This window comes from Aethalodelphis obliquidens, unplaced genomic scaffold (genome assembly GCF_003676395.1).
Source record: "Aethalodelphis obliquidens isolate GAN/ISIS:26980383/991018 unplaced genomic scaffold, ASM367639v1 scaffold32, whole genome shotgun sequence".
NCBI classification, from domain to species: Eukaryota; Metazoa; Chordata; class Mammalia; order Artiodactyla; family Delphinidae; genus Aethalodelphis; species Aethalodelphis obliquidens.
This window is the reverse complement of record NW_020837976.1, coordinates 487,842-511,611: the sequence shown is the minus strand read 5'-3', so window position 1 is coordinate 511,611 and position 23,770 is coordinate 487,842. Positions and strand designations below refer to the sequence as shown.

The window sequence follows — 23,770 nt, the reverse complement described above, 5'->3', positions numbered from 1 at the left end:
AAAAAAAAAAAAGTACAAAACTCTATAAATGTAATGATCAAAAAAATCTAAAATCTGCATTAAAAATAAAAAGGATTGTCAGGAATTACAATGGGAAATGGATGATTTCTTTTAAAAACTTTCCATTTTCTGATATTTTTACAGTTTTCTGTAGTGAATAAATAATTTTAAGATTTCAAATTAGAAGATGTAATTTTGCTAAAATAGCTAGGTAAATGTAGATTGAACCGTATCAATGTGTTCCGCATCTCTAAACCTTAGTATAAGTACTTCCATTCCATGATAATCCTACATTGAGATAAAATGTAAATCTATTAAGTCTGCAGAGAAAATAAATGAATGACATTTCAGGCATACATTAGTCACCATCTCTGTTAAACTTAGGATGATCTAAATTAGTGGCACAATTAAAACTGTACATAATAGTCTCCTTTGGTAACATGATCAATCTTAAAAGAATAATTTTTAATTCTAAGTTATTATTCATAAGGGATCTTGTTAGTAGGTCACCATCAGTGTATAATTAAGCTGGATATTACTGGATTTGCTGCCTCTCCCTTTACCTCTGAATTTTGGAGAAGTTTCTTTTCAAGTTACATCAATCAACCAATATCTTTTTAGCATCTACTAAGTGAAGGCACAAGACCCAGGTACGGTGGAGGAGAAGATGATGAATTTGAGAGATACAAGACACACAGAAGAGTAATAGGAGGCAGCATTTAGTGAGTGCCCAAGGGGGCCCTCTAGGAGTTGAGGGGAGTGTCTTTACTTTACCATGGAGGAGAAACTTCTCAGTGTGGTACATTTCCATTTTTTTCCTCTTCGTTTTCCATCGGTCTTCTATCTCCCTCATATTTTCCTCTTCTTTTCTCTTTCCCTCCCTCCTTCCCTCCCTCCCCCCCTCTTCTCCCTTCATCCCCCACCAAAATATATATGATATATATCATATATATGTTCGATCATATATATATGATCAAATAATATATTTGATCATATGTGCATATATATATATGGTCAAAATATAAAGGTGAGAATATTCCAAAAAAGATTCCAAAAATAGGGGAAAATGTGAGCAAATGGGGCCAGAAAGACAGGAGTGTCTAGATACTAGGGATGCTGAGAAGTCCTATTAAACGAATCTACTCCCACCAGGGCCCTTTGCACCTCCCTCTATCCAGGAACCTCCCCCATATGAGTTTGTGTTCTTTCTTCACTTGTAAGCATGGAAGGCGGCTTCCCTGGTGGCGCAGTGGTTAAGAATCCGCCTCCCAATGCAGGGGACACAGGTTCGAGCCCTGGTCCGGGAAGATACCACATGCCGCAGAGCAACTAAGCCCATGCACCACAACTACTGAGCCTGAGCTCTAGAGCCTGCGAGCCACAACCACTGAGCCCGCAAGCCACAACTACTGAAGCCCATGTGCCTAGAGCCCATGCTCCGCAACAAAGAGAAGCCACTGCAGTGAGAAGCCCGCGCACCACGATGAAGAGCAGCCCCCGTTCACCACAACTAGAGAAAGCCCACGTGCAGCAACGAAGACACAACGCAGCCACAAATAAATAAACAAAACATAAATAAATTTATTTAAAAAAAAGAATACAGGAAGGGCTTAAACACCTTCCAATATTCTATATATATATTAAAAAAAAAAGACATGGAAGGATACTGTCTGCCTCACAAAATGAGTGGGGAAGCTGGGCAGCTGTGCCTAGGGCCCAAACTCAGTGGGCCACAGTGAGACACTGCAGGATTTTGAGGGAAGAAACAGTGTGCTATTGTTCAAATGGGTATTGATGATTTATTTATGACTGAATAATAAATATATTTTCAATAAAATCTTTTCACAGATTTTGGAATGAAGAGGCTGCAATGACAATGGAAAATATGTTGAAAAATTGAGATAGTGAACAAATTATTTGCTAATATGGCTCACAAAATGATCTTTCATAAAGGCAGTACTAATTTTTTTCTTTTTAATTTATAGTTCTTTAATTCTAAAAGTAACAAAATCACAAATTCCAAAACTTTATTTATTTTTCTTTTAATTTTTTTTTTTTTGCCATGCCACCCAGCTTGCGGGATCTTAGTTCCCCCATCAGGGATCAAACCCAGGCCCCAGCAATGAGAGCACGGAGTCCTAACCACTGAACTGCCAGGGAATTCCCCCCAAAATTTAGAAGGCAAAGATTATCCACAGTCCCACCATCTTCACAAGACTGTTATCATCTTACTATTTTTTCTTATTCACATTTTCCACTTATTTTCTTAGATGGATTCCAAAAAATTGAATTATTTGTTTAAAGGTTAACATTTTATTGATATATATTGCCAAATTTGATAGCAGCAATGTCTAAAGTACTACTTTCTCATATCCTAACATTTCAATTTAAAAAAATCTTTACTAATAAATGAAAACTTTTCTTACTATTACAACTTTTATGTTTTTGATTATAATGTACATTTTTCCAAGTTTGCTTACTACCTGAATTTCTTCTTTTGTGCATCCTATTTAATTCAGTGGGTAAGACTTTGTGTGTTTTGATTAGATCAACATACCAAGCTCTCAAACCTGCCAACAGTGAAATAGCAACATACTAAGGAAAATAACAGGAAAGATGGGGGAAAAGAATCACCCTGTCATTTCCATTCAAATATATGAATATTTGTTAGGCCCTTACTCCAAGAATGTAGCTCGTTAAAACATGAATCCCAATTTTATAGGGTAGAACATATATTAAGAACCCTCTGGAATTCTCATCTAGTCATCTAGCATCCTAAATGCCTAACTTTATTGATTGGTTTGGGATGTGTTTATTTCCCTATTCCAGACTTTCACAGCTGTAACTGTGGTTGGGATCCACAGTTACAGGCTGTAACAGAATGTCTTGCACATCCCAAGTATCCAATAAGCATTTGGTGATTGGTTCTTACCGTCATTATGAGAATGAAGGGCACACAAAGGGAAGAAACACCTTGAATAAAGTAATGTGTCGTAAACAGTAGAAGTTTATCGAACAAGTACTATGTGCATGTAGAATACAGAATGAGTATCTTCACATCAGAGGCAGGGGCAATTGTAAAGGTTTAATAATCCAGGGTTACTGAGAAGATCCCTTTGAATAGTGTTATTAAAAATATCCATACAGATGAGTTTTCTGTTATTTTGCTATGTATTAATTTTTTCAAAAGCCAAGGGTATTTATTCTGTCACTCATTCTGGACTTTATTCCAAGAAAAATGCACTCAGTCTATAAGTAATTTATTAATATTTTGATTATTGATGCTTTTTTAAGGTAAGAACTGATGCATCCTATATGTGGCAAGTAGAATTACCTCTTCAGCTGAGACCTGAAAATCCAGAAATACATAAGATAATGCAGGAAATGTAGCTGCAGGAGAGTATGTCAGTTATATATTGTAAAGTACTGTTAATTGTCTTACGCTGAATGGCAGTTTAATAACTTCAAATTGAGTTAAAATGAAAATTCCTTTTTAAAAAATCAAATGTAAATATTACTGTATTCTATGGTATATTCATAGTTTGTATATTAAATATTAAATCACCAAGGGGTCTGTGTTCTATCACTTCTACTACAAATGTGCCACTTTCTAATTAACAAAGATTCTTTTTTTCAATTTGCTTTTACAATATAAAATATTTGACTTCTTGAAAAAAATCTGTAATTCATTCCTTTGTTTAGTAAAGATCTATAGCTTCTGCATAGATTTTTTTTTGTGGTAAAATATGCATAACAAAATTTACTATTTTAATCATTTTTAAGTGCACAGTTCAGTAGCATTAAGTAAATTCACAATGTTATGCAACTATCACCATTAATCATCTCCAGAACTTTTTTCATCTTCCTAAACTGAAACTCTGTCCCCATTAAGCAATAACTCCCATTTCTCCCCTGTCCCCCAGCCCTTGACAGCCACGATCTGTCCAACTCTGACTACTTTAGGGACCTCAGATAAGTGGAATCATACAGTATTTGTCCTTTTGCAATTGGCTTAGGGTAGTGTCCTCAAGGTTCATCCACGTGGTAGCATATGCTGGAATTCCTTTTCTTTTTAAGGCTGAATACTACTCCATTGTACGTGAGTATCACATTTTGTTTATCCATTCATCTGGAGTTGGACACTTGGGTGGCTTCCTTCTTTTGCCCATAGTGGAGAGTGCTGCCATGCATATGGGTGTACTGCATAGTTTCTTTTAAAAATTAACACAACAGTGCTCTTTTTTAACAAGGTCATACAGATTTTACATAAAACACAAAGTGTTTTTGACTGACTCTTACTTAACCTCAGAATTTGGACCTTGGTGCAATACAAAAGGAGAATCTTTTGCCAGTATATCTCACTAAGGATTACACTGGGGATATATTTATAGTCAGTCTTTCAAATTATAAAAAGAAATATAAAGAGAGAACTTGAAACCTTTAAAGCATTTTTCACCCAGTTGAGCTATTTGGTAGGAAAGCTTGTCGGAGAGACTTAGAGTTCAAAGGCAGCCCATCGAATATAGTCAATTCCAAATGAAGACAAAGCTGTTTTTATCATAACTGAAGGCTATATTTAAAAAAAAGGATACTATTGATAGAATCCTGGATACCGTAATGTACAGTAAATCTCAAATAAATAGAGCCTATTCAGCCATACATTTGATATATTTGTCAGAGAAGGTGCCAAAAAATAAGTTATAAAGGGAACCTGACTATTTTATAGCCAATGTGCCATCAAAACCTTGTAGAGTAAAGAAAGGAAAGGAAGATACTGGCCTCAAAGCACCTGGCAGAGAAAAGCCTTCCCATGCAGGCTGACCTGGATTTTAATCCTGGCTGCCAGATTTCATAGGTGTTTGACTAGGCAAGATCCTTAATCTCTCTGAACCTCTGTGTTTTTAATCTATAAAATGATAAAAGTAATAGTTTTTGTTTTATTGGGTAGTTGTGAGAACTACAGTAAATAATCCATAATGATAAGCATCAATCGATGGTAGCTTTGACTATATAAATAATACTATTATTTAGTATCTGACTCATAGTTGGCTCTCAAAAATTTTAGTTTCCTGCTTTCCTTTACCTAATTGTGCCAACATTTTTGAGAATTTGTCGTGTAAAGAAGAATCAATATCCAGACCAATAATATTCAAATGTTCTTGCTCTCATACACACTGAAAAGGAAACTGAAAAATGTATATATGCTCTTGCACATGATTTTTCAATATAAGTTGAAAGAATAGGGAATTTTAATTTTCCCATGTATTGTAAATAGTAGCATCTTTAAAAATATCTCATCCTTTTTTGAAATGTGCCCAATGGAATCTACATATCATGGCAATTTGATATCCAGTATCATCCATTTAAACAAATACACAAGTTTTTCTTTATCAGTAAGAAATTTTATCTCATTCCATTTTCTCCTTAAACTCTTATATTTTCATTCTATTTTCTCCAGAGAATTTTATTCTAATGTAATATATTTTATGCTTAAACATCTTTATTGATCAATAAAATATAAATATTTTTAAATTTTGAAAATTAAAAATTTCCTGGGACACAAAAATCTAGGTATCAAATATTCATTCTGGATTGAGTTATCATTGTAATTTATTGTACATAATTGATCAAAATAAATATATTACACATTTCTATGGCTATTAAACATAAACAGTGAAATTTTTAACAGAAATAGATCTCTTAATGAGAAGAAAAAGCTTTTTTTCCTCCAGTAAGTTAATGGATCCATTAATAATTATTATTTCTTCCTAGAATGAGATAGGATTCAGCATCAATATCATCCTTATTTTGCGTTTTTATAGATGTGAGTGCTGTGAAAGCTGCTGGTGTAATGCATTTGAGGTTAGAATGCTCTTTCCCCAGATCATCCCCTGCTGGTTTCTTCTCACTATTTAGATCTCAGCTCAAATGTGACCTCCTCAGGGAGGCCTCACCTGATGGTGGGATCTAAAGCGCTCTCTCTGAACCCGGTTATGTAATCATCATAGCACTTGTCGCTCTCTGCAGATGTCTTGTTCTCAGATTTAGAAATTGCTCCTCTAGGCTGTGAGAGTGACCTTGTCTATCTTGCTCCTTGGTGACTCGTGGTAGGCACTATGATGTAAACGCTGTTGGATGAATGAATGAATGAATGAATGATAAGCTTGTCTGAGAGGATCATTTGTTTATAGAGCAGTAACCGGGAAGGAAACCGTTCTCTCTCCATTATCATCAAACCAAGGTCCTCCAAGTACTACAATGGAAGAGGAGTCTCCACACAGGCGGGGGAGTCTACACTTGTGTCCCAAGATTAACCCTGTGGTACAAGTGATATTCAATTGGAACAATTAAACTCAGCTCAAAATAACAAAAGGGAAATAAACACGGAGAGTAACTGCAACTAGGTAATCTGGGAGATTTTCAGCCTGGGACCAGGCACATGGTTGGAAATGTGTGGAGACACTTTTGCTCGGCGTGGGATTGGGGGAATATCTATCTGCATTTAGTTGGCCTTGCACAGGTACCTACAGCCCTGCGGTAATTAATGTGTGGGACGATCCCTCGCAGCGAAGACCACCTCCACATCGCATTTGAGCTTCTCACACCCAGGGGCGCTCTCAAGCTAAGGCAGACAACGTGAGTCCCCATCCCTGTCTAAAGCCTGTTTTCTGAGTTCAGGTTTCCCACAGAGCAGTCTCTGCCCAAATGACCATCAGAAAAAAAGCCCGCCGCGTCTGGAGACAGCCACCACGTCCACCCCATCCAAGCAGTACAGCGCAACACAGGACGGCCATCATCCCCAAAGCAGATACAGGTGACTTTTTAATACTATTATTACACTGGTGTGGGCGTGGGGGGTGGGATGAGGAAGGTGCTGGGGGAGGGGAAGGATGAATCTAGTTGACCTGGGAAAGGCCAGCCTAGCAGGTGACGGATTAGATAGGTTTAATAGATTAAATATATCTAAAACATCTGCTATCCAGTGCATTTCAGTTTACCCTTTGTGAGCACTCATACAACCAAAGAGCAAGAACATTCCACCCAAAAGAAAACACAAATGTAACATTGTTTTTGCCGAGCAGATTAGGCAGAGCTGCAGGTGAAAGATATTTATCTCCTCCCAGAATGTTTTCCTGTTACAAAAATTTTAACCTTGAGTTTGAGAAGTGCCCTTTAGCAGAAAGATTCGAGAATCTTCCACAGACAATAAAGTTGAGATGGGGGAGGAGAGGGGAGAAAAAGGAAAAACCATCGACTTTATTGAATGGAAAGAAATAGTGTTTAGTATGTTTCAGAGAGAGCCCACATCTCCTTCTTGGTAACCCTAGACGCAGCGACATCAAGAAATTTATTGAGCATCTACTATGTGCTCAATAAACAGGTGATTCAAAAGACTGCTGTTGCATGTACATGTATTAGTACCTTTTAAACTCATTATCAAATATTTTCTACCCACCAGTGTTTATACTATAAACGTTACGCTAAAACTGAAAAATTTGGTATTCAAAACTGAAAACGGCTGGCTGTTATTAATCAAGTAAAAAAGCTGCCTTATTCTATTTGCTCCAGCTGCCGGCCTTGAGGGAGGACGGGGGAAAATGGAAATGCAAATCACTTGCAGCAGCCTCCCTCAGTTGTAGGAAACACCGCAGGTAACGGGTTTTGTTTGTTTTTCGATTGCGCGAACACGTGTAAATTGTTTCAGGGTCCTCTTGATCACCTAAACGTGCGGTCGACCCTGAATCTTTCCAACGAGGGCGGCCTGTCTCAGGCAACGCACCAAGATACAGCTTTAGGATTTCCTTCTAGGCCAAAGGTTCTTGACTTTTAAAATGCCATAAAGGTTACGCGATTCGGGAAAGTGATCGCGGTCCCAGCTGGCGGCCCAGCGCGCTCAAGGGACGCGAACGGCGGGGCCCCGAGGGGGTCGGGGCGGGGCCGACGTCATGGAAGAGGCGGAGTCTCAGGAGCGGCGGCGGGAAAAGAGGACCGTTGAAAGCGGCGGGTCGCCTCGCCCGCTGCCGCGCTATGCCCGCCGCCGGCTCCGAGCTGCCGCGCCCGATGTCGCCGCCCGCCGCGCAGGAGCAGGGCGCCGAGTCGCGGCCGCCGCCGCCGCACGGGGAGCTGCAGTACTTGGGGCAGATCGAGCACATTCTCCGCTGCGGCTTTCGGAAGGATGACCGCACAGGCACCGGCACCCTGTCGGTGTTCGGCATGCAGGCGCGCTACAGCCTGAGAGGTGAGGCGGACGCGCCACGGGGGCGGGAAGGCGGGCGCGCCCGGTGCGCACGGAGCTGCGGTGGGGAGAGCGTTCCGGACAGGCCGGGCCCCGCGGTCGGCGTTTATTCAACCTCAACCCCGCGAGGAGGGGAAGCGGCCTTGGCACCACTTTGCAGACGCCGAAACTGAGGCTCGGATTAGAGAGATGACTTGCGTAGGGTCACACGAACTGGAGGGACAGAGCTGGGAGGTAAAACCAGGTCCTCTGGCTCTTAATCACGCAGTTATGCTGTCTCCCCAAAGCGGGCGCGATCCTGCAGCGTTTGCCCCAGATTAGAGGGTGGGAGAGTATCTGCTCGGGCTTGACCGGGGCCTTGGCTGGAGGGCCCCTTTTCTGCCCCTCCTCTTCCCTCCGCGTCTGCTGTTTCGCTTTGCAAAGTTTTTAAAAATTGGAGCCAAGATGACGTGGGCGAGGCCGCGTTGGGAGGAGCGAGCCGAAAAGCAAGGGCGGGAACTTGTGGTTCACTACAGTTTTGCCATTCGGTCCCGCGAACCAGCTTTCCTCTTAAACCTTGAAACAGGAACGCGAGAGTCCGAGTAGGAGTTCATATTTATTTGTCTTTGTCTTTAAAACAGGGTGGCTCCTGGGAAGAAGTGTGTCTAGGGGGCTGTTAGGGTTGGGCTTTCAGGGGACAGAGGGGCGGGGTGGGGGTCGGCACCGGACGAAAGTTGAAACAGGCGTGGAGGGCGGTTGTGAGTGGGGAGACCAACTGTTGGTGCAGCAGATTGACCCAGGTCAGGGGAGAAACCCTCCGCCGCGCACCCATTGGAGAGACTGGAAAATACGGGGCTGCAGTGGCCGATGTGGCTTGGACAGCCTAGGGAGTTTTGTCTGAGCAGAGGGATCCACCTTCCTGCAGCTCCAGCGCAGTGGCCTCCGGGGAAACACAGACCTCGTTTCTACCCCCGCCCCTTTGCTTAGACCTTTGGCAAGTGGCTTAACTTTCCCATCTTCAGCGTCCCCATGTGCTCAAAATGGAGGAAATCATCCTCAAAATGGAGGGAAGCAGGTGCTTGAAGACTCTGTTCTTGTTACATGAGTATCACCTGTACAAGTGATAATGTCGACTGAATAGGTACCAAATTTAGAGAGAAGCTTTTACAGTTTTCTCTGTTGCTTGACGCAAACTTACGTATTACCTCCTGGTGTCTGTAAAAAGGGAGGTCATAATGGAGCCTCAAGGAAGGCTGTTTTGAGGATCAAATAGGATCATGCATATTAAGTGTTTAAACAGTTAACTATTTTTATTACACTTAAAAGAATAGAGGTTAATTTTCTTTGCGACTATCTAGAAACTATTCATTTTGGGCCAGGGCAGTATCTACTATCCCGTGGTCTTGAGCAAGTTATCCCTGGCAGGATAATCATGGAATAGGAGCCTTCAGGCTTTGTCCTAGGTCACATTCTATGTGTTGTCTTCGCACCTCTGTGATGAAGGGTTCACGCTAACCAGGTAGTGGGTGGTAGCTCTTTCCCTGCGTACACGTGCATCCCTGCCTGTTCCCTGCCCCAAATACTGTGTGGAATTCCTGTGTCTGGTGGTCAAGGGGCACAGGAGGGTGGTCTCGGTCTGAATTGTGTCACTGACTTGGGGCTGCAGCCTTGGGAGCTCCACTCTGATCCGGGGGTGCCCACGTGGCAGAGGTTGCAGTTTTCCAGCTGCTCTGTGGTCACTCCAGGGCCTTGTGTCCTGGAGCAGTTTGCTTTTACAGAGAAAGTTGGATGGCATGTTCTGTTTTCCCATCTTGAAATTATACGATAAACTTTGTTTTCCAGATGAATTTCCTCTGCTGACAACCAAACGTGTTTTCTGGAAGGGTGTTTTGGAGGAGTTGCTGTGGTTTATCAAGGTAAAGAAATTGCTGCTATTGGAAATCAATAATCTGTTCTCAGTACAGCATCAGCTAGATCCTTTTAAAAGTCACACCATGTCACTCCTCGGCCTAAAGCCCTTAGTGGCTCCAATTTCACTTAGTAGGAGCCAAGGTCCTTACCATCCTGTCTCAGCTCTGGCCTCCGCCAGAGTCCTGCTCACTCTGCCCCTCCCACCCTGGCCTCCTTGCTAATCTTCGAGCACACCAGGACATTCCCACCTAGGGCCCAGGCACCTGCTGGTCCTGCTCCCTGGAACCTTCTGCTCCATGTAGCATGACTCGCTCCCTCACCCTCAAGTCTCTGCTCAGTGAGCTTTCCCTGCCTCGGATCTAAAACTGTGATTACCTCCCCACCTTCTCCTCCCACCCCTCCTTTGTTTTCTCTACAGAGAAATACCTTATGTATAAGGTCTGCCCTCCCCCTTTACCCCCTTCAAGGGTAAAGGCAGACAATCAAATAAATAAAATTTTTTAAAATGAAAATATATTTAAAAATAATTTTTTTTTAAATTTAGAAAAGTATTAGAAGCTCCATGAGGGCAGAGAATTTCTCTTGTCCACTGTTGCATCCCCTGAGACACAGCCTGCCACACAGTAGGCACTCAACATGGAGTGATCACTGAATATAGATCCCAACTGTGCTCTTGTGTTGGGATAAGCTGGAAGGGTCTCTTGAGTAACAAGCTAGAGTGAAGTGATGATGGGCAGCAGCCACACCTGGGCTTCCCCTCGCTCCATCTGGTTCAGACCAGTGATATTCTGGCCAGTGCTGGTCACAGGGTACCTGAGGAAATGGGCTCTGTTCTGGGCTGGGCTAGAGGTTGGGATCCCTTCTACAGGGCACTTATGTGGCTTGTATTGTCTTGGGCCAAAGCAGGCCCAAGGCCTCTTAACACCTTTTAGAAAAGGTTTAGATTTGGATTCAATCCAGTCTCCCTTAGTTCTGTATTCTCGGGGTATTTTCTTCTGCATTGGCCTATCTCAACTGAGAGTGAGCTTCTACTTCCAAATACACCAGCGCAAATCTCAGAAGAGGACGTTTGTAAAGCAGCTAGAGCCCAGTCTGAATAGATGGGAAGGGAGACTTTTGAAGCCACATGCGAAAGGTTGAGAAATGAGTTGTTGGAAGTGAAAAAAATTAGTACAAACTCAGTGACAGAAAGGGTGGAACTGAGATGCTCAGAAATAAAATGTATTCGCTTGTTTTATCTTAAAGCTTGAGTGCAGGATTCTAATAAATCCTTGTCAGGAACACATCAAACTCACCTCTGATCATCACTCCATGGGTGACTCAAAAATACAGGAGTTAGGGATTTCCCTGGCAGTCCAGTGGTTAAGACTCCGTGCTTCCACTGCAGGGGGCACGGGTTTGACCCTTGGTCGAGGAAGTTCCACGTGCTGTGTGGTGCAAAAAAAAAAAAAAAAAAAATACGGCAGTCAGAGTTTACCTGCACTTCAGCTGGGATCTTTGGGCAATATGGAGATGTATGGTCTGTGCAATAGTTAATATTGGGTCGAGTGCCAAGCGTTTTGCTTGTATTTTCTACTCACAGTAATATGGGTGGTGGTTACTACTGCTGTGCTCTTTTTTGGGTGCAGATGGTGAGGCTAGAGGGGTCAGGAAGCTGGTCAGAGAAGGGAGGAAGAGAGGCATGGGGCCCAGGTGTGTGTGGCCTCATAGCCTTGCTTGGAACCTTACAGCATATCATACCCAGAGGCCAGTGGGGTCTGTCCTTGACCTGGATGCACCATCAGAATACAGGTTAGGATGACATGGGCCAAATCTAATGAGGTAAAATATATAAGAGGAAAATAAAGCTTGTACTTGGCACCAAAAAAATAAATAAATAACCCCCCAAAACCCACACCTTAACTTTGCAAATATAGGCTGGGGGTAAACATGACTTGATAGTGGCACTTGTAAGATGTGTGACTGACATATTTGCCAGAAAAGCTAAGACTGATTAGGCCAATCGGTGGAAATATCTGATATACCAGGTCTAAGATACACCAAACAGATTGCACATGAGGCATTAGATTCATCCTGGGGCATCACACTTAGACACAGAACACATTTAGTTAAGAAACACAAAACTGTTAGATGAGATGGAAGTAATTAAAGGACTTGGAGGTGTTTCGAATTTTAGTTGAGGGGAATAGGAAAAAAGATTTGAGATCGTGATTGCAAAGAAGGATTGGACCATCCTGGGGGCCCTCAGAAAGTTTGGACTGGGACCAGCCTGCTTAATGATGGGATGTGTCAGGTGCTGTCCCCTGTCTGTCAGCACAGGCCCACTTGGGAGGAGGCTTTTGGGGGATCGACTGATGGCACAGAATTCACTGGATGCTGCTCTCTCCCATCTCTTCCAGGGATCCACAAACGCTAAGGAGCTGTCTTCCAAGGGAGTGAAAATCTGGGATGCTAATGGGTCCCGAGACTTCTTGGACAGCCTGGGATTCTCCACCAGAGCAGAAGGGGATTTAGGCCCAGTTTATGGCTTTCAGTGGAGGCATTTTGGGGCCGAATACAAAGAGATGGATTCAGGTGAGGAGACGGAGTGGGGCCTCAAATTTCCTGAGTGCCTCTCACAGCCTGAGTTTGTTCCAATGTTGCAAGTGGAGCCTGGGGGATAGGAAACCGGTGATGGGGAAGTGGATGTATAATTTGGACCTTGTGAGGGGCGCTTCAGATTCAGGTGGAGGATCAGATCAGATCATAGCAGGGTGGTTAGCACTTGCTGGGTCTTAGCACCTTCCATACCTTGTTCATCAGCAGATAGTGACCCGGTTGGTGGTTGGTCAGTGTGTTGGGTGTAGGGTTGGAAGTTCATCTGGGGGACAAGAGTGTCAGGGATTGCCCTGTGGTGGCCTTGATCTCCCCTTTTAAAGACTGAGCTGCCCAGCACACTGTAGTGGTGCTGGGGACCGGTCTCTGGTCACCCTCTCTTCCCCATCCTGGTGGGATGGAGGAAGGTGAAACATCTCACCCCTGGGCGCCCACCCTCCTCTGTCACTTGGTGGCTCCACTTGCTGACTGTCACAGAATCCAGTCCAGGTCCTTTGACCCTTCCTGTCCCCCCATCCCTAGGTCAGGAGTTGCAAAAGCAAATGCCTACCTCGGGGTGGGTGTGTGTGTGCGCGCACGCCGCGCATGTGCATACACACAGGAAGTAACAGTTTGCTGGCTGGGCAAAAACCAGTTACCTGGAAAGCCTGTGCCATCTAAAGGGGACAGTCACACCTCAGCTCTAGCCAGCTGGAGGGATTTGGGCCTGATGTTGTTGGGTTTTTCAATAAATGGCTAAGTCTTTGGAATGGTGGCAACTTTGGTAAGTTCAAAATGCCATGCCAACCTGAAACAGGCAAATTCACAGAGACCAAAAGTGGATGGGGAGTTGTTTAATGGGTACAGAATTTCATTTTAGGAAAATGAAGAAGATTTAGAATGGATAGTGGTGATGGTTGCACAACATTGGGAATGTACTTAATGCCACCGACTGCACACCTTTAAATGGTTAAAATGGTCAACTTAATGTTATATAAATTTTGCCACACACCAAAAAAAATGCTCTGTGGGCCAAACAATTTCTCTGCAGGTGAATGGTCTTTCTGTTGTTAGAATGTAGCCCCCGTCCTAGGACATCCTCAGGATGTGAGGCTACACCCCTGGCTTAATTGTGCCTTAAATCCTGCCTCATGTTCAATTATTTATTCTTCCTTGAGGGACCTGATGAAATTATGGCCTTAGTTTAGAGTTGTATGAACGCTTAGCTGTTGGATTTCAGTACAAGAGTTTTTGTTTTGTTTTGTTTTTAATTTTTACCCTGAAATAATTATAGGTTCACAGGAAATTGCCCAAGAAAATGTAACCTCTCACATAAATTAACATTTGTAAAACCCACAGCACTTACCAGATTTCTCCAGCTTTATAGATTTGTGTGCAGTTTTAGCACCTGTAGATTTAGGTAACCACCACCACAATCAAGATACAGAACTGTTCCTTCACAGTTCATCTTTTTTTAAATCTTTGATGTTACTTTTCTGGAACTGTGATGGTGATAGGACTTTCTTCCCCAAATTTGGAACTACTGGACTTGAGCATAGTCTGACTCCAATAAGTGGAAGTTTAACCAGAGGGGTGTGAAGCTCTGCACATCTCGGCTTCCAGTTCATTTCAGAAGGAGGCAGGGACTTAAAAGTCCAGAGACCAGAAATGGGACAAAAGTATAAGGTGGTATAATAATTAGAGGTTTCCTGATATTTACAGTCAGTAGGTATTTAGCTGTTAAATTGTAATTTTAGGTGGGAGTGTTGGAAGGATAGTGTCTAGATGACAAAAAGGAATTCTCATCCTCTGTTAGTTGGACCGTGTATTGTAGGGTAAATTAGTGAAGATCCAGCCCTGTGCCTGGCAGTGGAGCGTGACAAGATTGGTTGATGGTATAGAGACTACGTCCTGTGGGGACCACTGGAAGAAACAGATTGTTAAGGCTGAAGAAGGTTAGCGATAGGAGAAGGGGGAGGAGGGGCACCACGGCCAAGTATTTAAATGACTCTTAAGTAGGTAAGAAATAGACATTGTTACGGTTCCAGAGGACAGACCTAGGAGCCAAGACTCAATATAACCCGACGAAATATAAGACATTTGTATTGTTCATTGGCTATCATGTAACTGTGCGCCAGGGGAGGCCGTGGGAGGACAGTGTGGTCGATGACCTCTGAGACCCTCTCATGGGATGCTGTGATTCACGTGTGAGGTGTTCTCTCTTTTTGCCAATTCTGCAGATTATTCAGATAAAGGAGTAGATCAACTGCAAAAAGTGATTGACACAATCAAAACCAACCCTGACGACAGAAGAATCATCCTGTGTGCTTGGAATCCAAAAGGTTGATTGCATCCCAGTCACCCTGCCATGTCTTAATTGTACCTCCTGCAGAGGCTGCCCGGCTGCCCCTGTGACCCTGGCCATGTCGCACGTGGTCCCATTTTCACCTTCAGAGGGTGAGGTTGGGCCCAGATGAAATTTGTATTTTATGGGCTTTAAATTGCCTATAAAATTACACATGAAAATTTTAACATTTTAAATTGAGGCAGATGGAATTTCAGATCACCTCCCCCTCACTATTATGAACATTTTAAACAATTATATTGTAAAACTAAACTCTACCAAGGTGTACTAAATACCCAGAGTGGAATATTTGCATTTATGATAGAGATTTTGAATACGGGAAGGTGTGCCTGAGTGGCCAATGTCCTGTGGCCCCTGCAAATGAATTCATTCCTCCTATACTTGTGGTTTGGTGCCATGGTGGTAGCACAAGTAATTCATTTCAGCTCGGGTGGAAGAGCATGGCTTCAGTTGTCAGCATGCATCCATAGAAGTCTCACGTTGATGGACAGGTCTCTGTTGTCGACCGTATGCCATCCCTGGGGTTGGAACGGTCTGTGAGGGTCATGGGGGTCGCTGGCCCAGTGGCTCTTTCTCACCATCTCCGCTGTATGAGTTGGTTCTGTTTCGCTTTGCCTAGAGCTGTGTTCTTTAAAACCACTGCCCCTCCTGACTTTCCTCTGCCGTCTCCTCAGATGTCCCTCTCATGGCCCTACCCCCGTGCCATGCCCTTTGCCAGTTCTACGTGGTGAACGGTGAGCTGTCCTGCCAGCTGTACCAGAGGTCAGGAGACATGGGCCTGGGTGTGCCCTTTAACATCGCCAGCTACGCCCTGCTCACCTACATGATCGCACACATCACGGGCCTGAAGGTGGGCTCCTCTCGGGGAGGAACGGCTGTTGCCAGCCTAAAGCACTGAGCTCTTATTTTCAATGATTTTTTTTTAATTAATTAATTAATTTTTGGCCGCATTGGGTCTGCGTTGCTGCGCGCGGGCTTTCTCTAGTTGTGGCGAGCGGGGACTACTCTTTGTTGCGGTGCGTGGGCTTCTCATTGTGGTGGCTTCTCTTTTGCGGAGCGTGGGCTCTAGGCGCATGGGCTTCAGTAGTTGTGGCACGTGGGCTCAGTAGTTGTGGCTCATGGGCTCTAGAGCGCAGGCTCAGTAGTTGTGGCACACGGGCTTAGTTGCTCCATAGCATGTGGGATCTTCCCAGGCCAGGGCTCAAACCTGTGTCCCCTGCATTGGCAGGCAGATTCTTAACCACTGTGCCACCAGGGAAGTCCCAAGCACTGAGCTCTTAGATCCTGTAACGTGGAAGAACTAATTGCAGAGAATTTCGTCTCCAATTAGTCTTTAAATGTGATAGATGTAAATGAGGAACTGGCTTACTCTGTAACCTCCTTGGAGCTTTCCCGTCCTTTTGCTCTGTATAAACTAACAGGATCGTATAGGTTATTTATTATAACTTTGATGAATCAACTTTTCTCAAAATTGACGCTGGTTAAATTCCTTGTGAAAAGCTTTGGGATGTCTGCATACTCTATCATGTGTTTCTACATGATGTGTTTTAAAGGAATTCAAACTAAAGAATTTACTGTTCTGCTTTCTCCCGTGGGGTTTAGCCAGGTGACTTTGTACACACTTTGGGAGATGCACACATTTACCTGAATCACATTGAGCCGCTGAAAATTCAGGTAAGAAATGTATCTGTCACACTTTGGGGTTTGGTACCTTCTCTTGATAAAAGGTCGATATGGAAAACATCCCTCCTGTAATAAGTGTTCTCCTCGGTGCTCTGACAGAGATAAGAGGACCTGCTTCCAGGTTTGCGGGTGGTGGTGGGCAGGCAGGGACAAGGCAGACAGGCCTCAATGGCCACAGACACTTTACATGACACGTGCTGTGAGGTATTAAGTACCAGTACCAGAGAGGAGGAGCCATCTTTGGACCAGAAGGTTTAGGACCTTCCCAGAGGTGGCATTTTAATTCATTGTTTTACTTGGAAGAGTGTTTAAATGCAAATATTTTCCCTTAGTTTTATGCTAACATACAGTATTTAGGTCTGAACTTTGAAAAGTCTGTGTTCACTTCCATCATTTACAGCAGCCAACAAAGGATTTGTTTTTTGGATGTTTTTTGTTGTTGTTTTGTTAATTGAAGTATAGTTGATTTACAGTGTTGTATTAATTACTGTTGTACAGCAGACTCAGTTATACATGTATATACATTTTTTTCATATTCTTTTCCATTATGGTTTCACAGGATATTGAATATACTTCTCTGTACTATACAGTAGGACCTTGTTTATCCATTTATATATACTAGTTTGCATCTGCTAATCCTGAACTCCCACCCCTTCCCCACCTTGGCAGCCACCAGTCTATTCTCTCTGTTCGTGTTTCTGTTTCATAGATAGGTTCATTTCTGTCATATTTTAGATTTCACATGAGTGATATCTCATGGTATTTGCCTTTCCCTTTCTGACTTCACTTAGTATGATAATCTCCAGTTGCATCCATGTTGCTGCAAGTGGCATTATTTCATTCTTTTTTATGGCTGAGTAGTAGTCCATTGTATATATGTATTGCATCTTCTTTATCCATTCATCTGTCCATCGACATTTAGCTTGTTTCCATGTCTTGGCTATTGTGAATAGTGCTGCTGTGAACATAGAGGTGCGTGTATCCTTGAATTACAGTTTTGTCTGGATATATGCCCAGGAGTGGGATTGCTGGATTATATGGTAATATTATTTTCCATTTTCTGAGGAACCTCCATATTTTCCACAGTGGCTGCACCAACTTACATTCCCACCAACAGTGTAGGAGGTTTCCCTTTTCTCCACACCCTCTCCAGCATTTGTTATTTGTAGACTTTTTAATGATGGCCACTCTAACTGGTGTGAGATAGTACTTCATTTTAGTTTTGATTTGCATTTCTGTAATAATCAGCGATGTTGAGCATCTTTTCATGTGCCTATTGGCTATCTGTGTTTCGTCTGTGGAGAAATGTCTTTTGGTGTTGTTTATGGTTTCCTTTGCTATGCAAAAGCTTGTAGTTAGTTTAGGTCCCATTTGTTTATTTTTGTTTTTATTTCCATTGCTTTGGGAGACTGACCTAAGAACATTGATACAATTTATGTCAGAATATTTTACCTATGTTCTCTTCTAGGCGTTTTATGGTGTCATGTCTTATGTATTTCCAACAAAGGATGATTTAAGATGGCAATAAAAATATGAGTGTGCTTAATGAACCTCAAGGAAAAAAATTCAAACCAAAAACCTTTAGCCCCTTATGGATTAGGTCTGGGTTTGGCAAGTCTTTGAGGAGCTTGGCTGCTGTGATTAGAGGGTGACCCAGGGCTCATCCAAATGCTCCTCTCTGGCAGTCTGCTCCAGTCATGCTGGACGGAATACTATGTGGTCGTGACCTGTGTCCATGTCCTCATTGCTGCTGTCTGTTCATCCCAGGAGTCCTGGCTTGCATCCCTTTCTGTTGTCAACACGTGTCATCTTCTTTGCCCTTTCTGCCAGGGACAGTTGGGCTAGGGTTCAAGGGACTCAAGTAACCATTCTGTAGCTACTTTTTATTAAAGTAGAAGGCTAGGCCCTGTCTTTAACAAATTTACCAAGAGCAGTCGATTATAAGAACTTAAACCTGGTGAGCCACCAAGGCTCCTGACACCATGTGATTCTACTAAACACCCTTCACTCTCCATGTGGGTGAAAGAATTGGTCAGCAGCATTGAATAACCAGGGACAAGGTATCTGTAGTATTCCACCCCTGAAAAATAATATTGATACTTTATTGGTAAAATACTGTTATTTGTTTCATGAAGGGACACAGGGAGCAAAATTAAAGCAGGTTGTATGGATCTGGCAAAATAATGGCCTTATGTTGTTTTTAGCTTCAGCGAGAACCAAGGCCTTTCCCCAAGCTCAAAATACTTCGAAAAGTTGAGAAAATTGATGACTTCAAGGCTGAAGACTTTCAGATTGAAGGCTACAATCCTCACCCGACCATTAAAATGGAAATGGCTGTTTAGAGTGCTTTTGAAGGAGTTGTTTGAAGGATATTTACAGGTGAAAGTTCATTTTGCTCTAAAGGAGAAGGAACTAGGTCAAAACCTGTTGGTGATCTATCAGTTATTATTCATTAACTTTTAAGGATGTTGCCACTGGCAAATAGAACTGTGCTGGTTCTCTTAGTAATAAAAGACCTGGAGTTAGGGTAACTCACTGAGGATGTATGTAAATGTAGAGATTGTGAATACAGACAGGAAGGAGAAAATATATATACTCTTAATTCAAACTTTGTTTTTATGAAAATGGTCAGTGAATTTCAAGAATTATGTATAACTATTGCCCAAATTGGAGCAAGCTGGATAACACCATCAGTCATAATGCTTAGTGTGGTTATGAACATATTTGTTTTATATCTTGCTGTAATGTTCTGCATTCATGTTTTGTTTTGTTTTTTAATTCCATGTTGCCATTTATCTGCTCAGTTCCTGCCTAAAACAGATTTAACTGAACCCTCCTAAACAAACATACCTGTGCTGTGTTCTCTTTTGGATGCTGCTTAGATGGGTAAAGTATATTTTAGAAATGCTGACTAAGCTGTATTTCACCCTATTTTTCTATGATTCATCTAATTCTAGCTGCATTTTATCATTAAAATACAATGATTATTTGGGATAAAGGCTTTAAGGGTTATAAAAATAGTCTATGAAATATCCCTTTACCCTCATTAGCTTCAGCATGGTGAATTCTCTAATAACAGTGCTTAGACTGAGCAAGAGAAAGATGCTAAACCACCTCAGGGCTGATCAGTGAATGTTTTTACCTTTGCTGCATATCAGATACCTCATAGTGCTGCACGACTGTTTTATTATGCTAATTTATGACAAGTGTGTTTTTTAAAAAGATTAAGGAATTATTCCAACATGCTGCTTATTTTCAAAGTTTAATGTCTAGGTACCAGCACTTGATAGAAATTTTAACATCTTCCTGGACTTTGAGACAGTTGGATCTACTTTTGTTTAAAGATTACATAGGAGAATGTTTTTTGCTGAAAGAATCAAGTAATGATGACTAAGCTGATGCCTGAGGTTAGTATGACTTTCAGCTGAACTTGTTCTGATTGGTAGGATGAATTTTTTTTTCTATTTTTGTAAAACCATACCCAAGAAATTTTAAGCCTTTTCACTTAAAGCAAAAGCTGTTAAGCATTCAGCTCTAATTCCCTTGAGCAGCAAGGAGCTTCTCCCAAACTTCACCATCTGGATACTGGTGTTTCTTTACAGACTCCTCCTTCATTTCTGTTGAATAACCAGCATCCTATCAAAGACAAAAAATGGAATCATGTTAATAACCACCTAGAACAAAAGTCATTTATTTTACTTATTTCTGCTGTTCCTAGAAATGCTTTTAAATCTAAGTCAGAGGCAACTGAATTAATGTTTTAAAAATAAGTTTGCAGGTTGTTTGAAATGGGGGAGAGGGACGTCCTTTATTGGCTGCTTCTCAGGATTAGTGAACTATTCACACCCTTTGATAGTTCAACCTCTGTTGGTGAAAATGAGCCCCGATCTCTTGAATAGACGGATAAATGGCGCAGACAACACAACTGCAGTCAGAACCTTTCACTAACTTGCTAGATGGTGCCGGGGTTTTTTTTTAGTTTTGTTTTGTTTGGGGCAGGAAGGACCCAAGGAGTGCATGTTTTCAGGTCCAGCTGGTGAGGAAAGGCTGGCGTGAGAGAAGCCTTGTCGGGGGCATCCTGACCTTCAGGTCTGGGGAATTTGACTAAAGAGCGATATGTTTCTAGATATTGAAAACAGACTTGAAGGAGACAAAGCTTTGTGCTCTGGGGTCTAGCTCCTGAGAAGAGTAGGGCAGGGCTGGCAGTGCCTCCTCGGGGATGGGGGTGGGGCCTCCCTGGCCAAACTCACCTTAGGAGGCATGTAGGAAGCCTTCTTGATTATCACGGGGTACTTGAAGTGCTCGTGCAGGTGGTCGACGTATTCACACATCCTGGGAGGAAGGAATCGGGTTGGGGTAAAAATGCCTTCAGTTAGATAGTTCATGTGGTGCTGTTAGGGCAAAGGGGCGAGCACCACTAAGAAAGGATGGACTCTGCCAAGGCCTGGCTGATACCATGTATTTCTATGTAAGTCCCTCAGCCTCTGGACTTCAGGTTCTTCTCTGTAAGGTAAAGCAGTATGGGGGATTGGATGAAATGAACTGTGAAGTATCTTTTAACTTAAGGTTTTGGGAACCAAAAGGCATCAATTTAGACTTAGACGTATCTGGGATTTGGGTGCCTCTAGCCAAAAGGTGAACAGATTAAAGTCACCAAATGAGGTCCCTTCCAGCTACACAAATGATTTAGAAGAGCACAGGTTTTAGGATCAGACCAATCTGTTCAAATTTGGTGTCAGCCACTGTCTAGTTTTGTGACTTGGGGCAAGTGACCTAACTCTACTGCCTTACTTCAGCCATTGGTTAATGAACAGCTGAGATGAGCAGGCCATGTGTCCAGTGCTGGGGACACAAAGGAACTGGTAAGAGAGGGCCTTGTGGTTTCAATGGCCGTAGATACCAAGTTGTTGACTATAATATGTACTGTGTATAATCTATAAAGAACAGGCTACAGATGAAGAACCGGCCGCTTGGGAGAGGACAGCGGGCCTTGAAGAATGAATAGGGAAGCGGTGCTCCACACACAGGGTTACAAAGCAGGTGACAGCACACGGCATCTCTGTCTGGTGGCTGTCCCTCCTGCATGGTGGCATTCCCAAACAGTGAGGTCTGCTTTCAGGGGGTGGCATGAGGTTCTCACCCACTCATGGGCGGGCATAGTGCCCAGTGGGTCAGAGCTGACCCTCTTTTGTATTCCTCAAAACTTTGCAGGACCTGTCAAGGTTGGTTGGAGCCCCTCCCTTAGTCCTGCTTTAAGGAACTGAAATGAGGGGGCAAAAGCAGAATAACCCAGGAGTGTTCGTTTTTCTAGTTTAAAATATCTCAGGTTTAAAATACCCAGCTGCAGAAAGAACCATTACTTTATAGTTGAAGTCCCCGTAGACCCTCACAGGTCCCACTTCTCAATCCTGAACTTGATGTTCACCTTTCCCGTGCATGTCCTCATGCTTTCACTGTATACTCCTAGTGATCTTTCTGCACTATTGCATTTAATTCTTGGAGGAGAGAAAGGCATAATAAAGTTGTATGTCTGCAGGTGACTGGAAGGAGACTGTCCTAATTTAAAGCTCACCTGGCACATGCTGAGAAATAAGACGGAACTAAAAGATGCAGCCAGATCCTGAAGACTCCAGTGTTGGGAAGAAATTGGACAGAAGCAGAGAGTATACATATGAAAGCGGGGCTTTAGAAAATCAGAAACAGGAGCTGTTTCTGGTTTCCATTTGGTTGCAGACTCTCCCCATCCCCCTTATGTACCTAGAAAACAGTAAGTCAGCTACCAGGAAACCACCCTCTAGAAGAAAAAAGACTATTCAGTAGTGGGGCTCAAACTGCCTTTGAGTTATGGGATGTGCCAGTGGCCAGGGGTCTGGCCTGGAGTGAGAGACAGTACTGAAGTTAATGCCACATCACTGACCTGTCTTTGAGGCTTGCAGAGACTGATATGAAGTCAAATATAATCAGGTGCTGCACCAGTTCACAGAGGCCAACTCCACCAGCATGCGGGCACACAGGAACTAAAAGTGAAGACAGATTTCCACTGAGTGCTAAGTAGGGCAGCGAGGGAGAAGTGAAGGAGAACCTGTGGCTTTTCTTGTTGCCTGCAGGTGATTAAATCGTTAATAGTTAGGAATGAAAATCATCAAAGATTCCCTGATTAAGCCTAACTCAGAGTTAGAAAAAAGTCAAAATGGGAAACTCCAGAGGGAACCAGGCAGGGAAATGGTGTTTGGTCCGCGACCCCGCGGTGCCCTTACTGTCAAACTTTTTGGCCATCAGCAGCACTGAGAGGTTCTCATTTACACTCCCCAGCCTGCAGCTGTCGATCTGGAGAAACTGCAGGGCTTTTGCCTGTAGGAGTTGCTTAAATATCACTCTATTGTGGCACTGGAAATAGAATTAAAATACACCAACAGAAGAGTCAGCCTCGGCCTTCAGGATCTGTATACCTGGCACTGCCCCCATTCCAAGTCTCTCATTGGTGGCCTCCTGGAAGCCCGGACTGTATTCATTTTTTGTTCTCACTTGGCATGAGGTGAGCCCTGACAAGCCAGGCAGGGACCTTCTGATCACTTTGTTACAGATTTGCTGGCGGAACCACGTGTGTGTCATGTAAAAGTCACACCACTCACCATCTATCAGTGCATAACCGCCACCTCTAAGTGGGAGATAAAGCATCAGGATGAAATAAGGGGATGGCGATGAGCAGGTGGCACGGGCGACAAAACAGAAGTGTGGCAGAACAGCACTGCTCCTTTTGCTGGGAAAGCCGAGAATCTGTTCCCTCACAGAGCTCTACTCGTGGGCCGCCTGCCGCGGGCTTTGGCAGGCACTTGTGCTTCGTTTATAAGCACAAAAAGGGAACGCAATCATGTTTACCCAGTTTGGAAGCTGGCTTTCTTAAAACCACATGGTGCACATTAGGCCCCTACAGCTTTAAATTGCTGCCTTGTAAATTCCGAGGAGCTACTTTGAAAAAGATAAATGACCTTAGTCATAGGAATTGTAGAAGAACATGCAAA

At 43.0% G+C, this 23,770-nt stretch overlaps 2 protein-coding genes across 6 annotated transcripts in view; one reads left to right on the top strand and one right to left on the bottom strand.

Annotated features, from left to right (window-relative positions):
* The first annotated feature begins 8,004 nt into the window (after positions 1 to 8,004).
* TYMS (thymidylate synthetase) lies at positions 8,005 to 22,288 on the top strand. 3 transcript variants are annotated; one of them, XR_003437244.1, is made up of 9 exons: positions 8,005 to 8,239; positions 10,058 to 10,131; positions 12,526 to 12,700; positions 14,941 to 15,042; positions 15,740 to 15,915; positions 16,668 to 16,739; positions 18,953 to 19,127; positions 19,553 to 19,634; positions 20,010 to 22,288. XR_003437244.1 is itself a non-coding variant. In XM_027127559.1 (8 exons), exons 1-7 carry the CDS (start codon positions 8,029 to 8,031, stop codon positions 19,088 to 19,090), a joined length of 948 nt encoding a protein of 315 aa, XP_026983360.1. In that variant the 5' UTR covers positions 8,005 to 8,028; the 3' UTR covers positions 19,091 to 19,127; positions 19,553 to 19,744. The 3 variants fall into 3 exon arrangements, 1 of the variants encoding a protein (XP_026983360.1); XR_003437243.1 differs by having other exon boundaries at positions 18,953 to 19,634; XM_027127559.1 differs by lacking the exon at positions 20,010 to 22,288 and having other exon boundaries at positions 19,553 to 19,744.
* Positions 19,994 to 23,770, bottom strand: part of YES1 (YES proto-oncogene 1, Src family tyrosine kinase) — a 109,350-nt gene continuing 105,573 nt past the window's right edge. For all 3 annotated transcript variants that reach the window (XM_027127558.1, XM_027127557.1, XM_027127556.1), the window contains 4 exons: positions 23,006 to 23,135; positions 22,666 to 22,765; positions 20,999 to 21,080; positions 19,994 to 20,384 (listed from right to left, as the gene is read on the bottom strand). In XM_027127558.1, the coding sequence (XP_026983359.1) occupies positions 20,283 to 20,384; positions 20,999 to 21,080; positions 22,666 to 22,765; positions 23,006 to 23,135 (414 nt within the window). In that variant the 3' untranslated portion in view covers positions 19,994 to 20,282. The remainder of the gene's footprint in view (positions 20,385 to 20,998; positions 21,081 to 22,665; positions 22,766 to 23,005; positions 23,136 to 23,770) is intronic.

What these genes read in the sequence shown, in the direction of transcription:
- TYMS (XM_027127559.1), top strand. Translation starts at nt 8,029, where the DNA reads ATGCCCGCCGCCGGCTCCGAGCTGCCGCGCCCGATGTCGCCGCCCGCC. An exon ending in GTGTGCTTGGAATCCAAAAG is followed by an intron (nt 15,043 to 15,739) that starts GTTGATTGCATC and finishes CCGTCTCCTCAG; the next exon opens with ATGTCCCTCTCATGGCCCTA. An exon ending in TTGAGCCGCTGAAAATTCAG is followed by an intron (nt 16,740 to 18,952) that starts GTAAGAAATGTA and finishes TGTTGTTTTTAG; the next exon opens with CTTCAGCGAGAACCAAGGCC.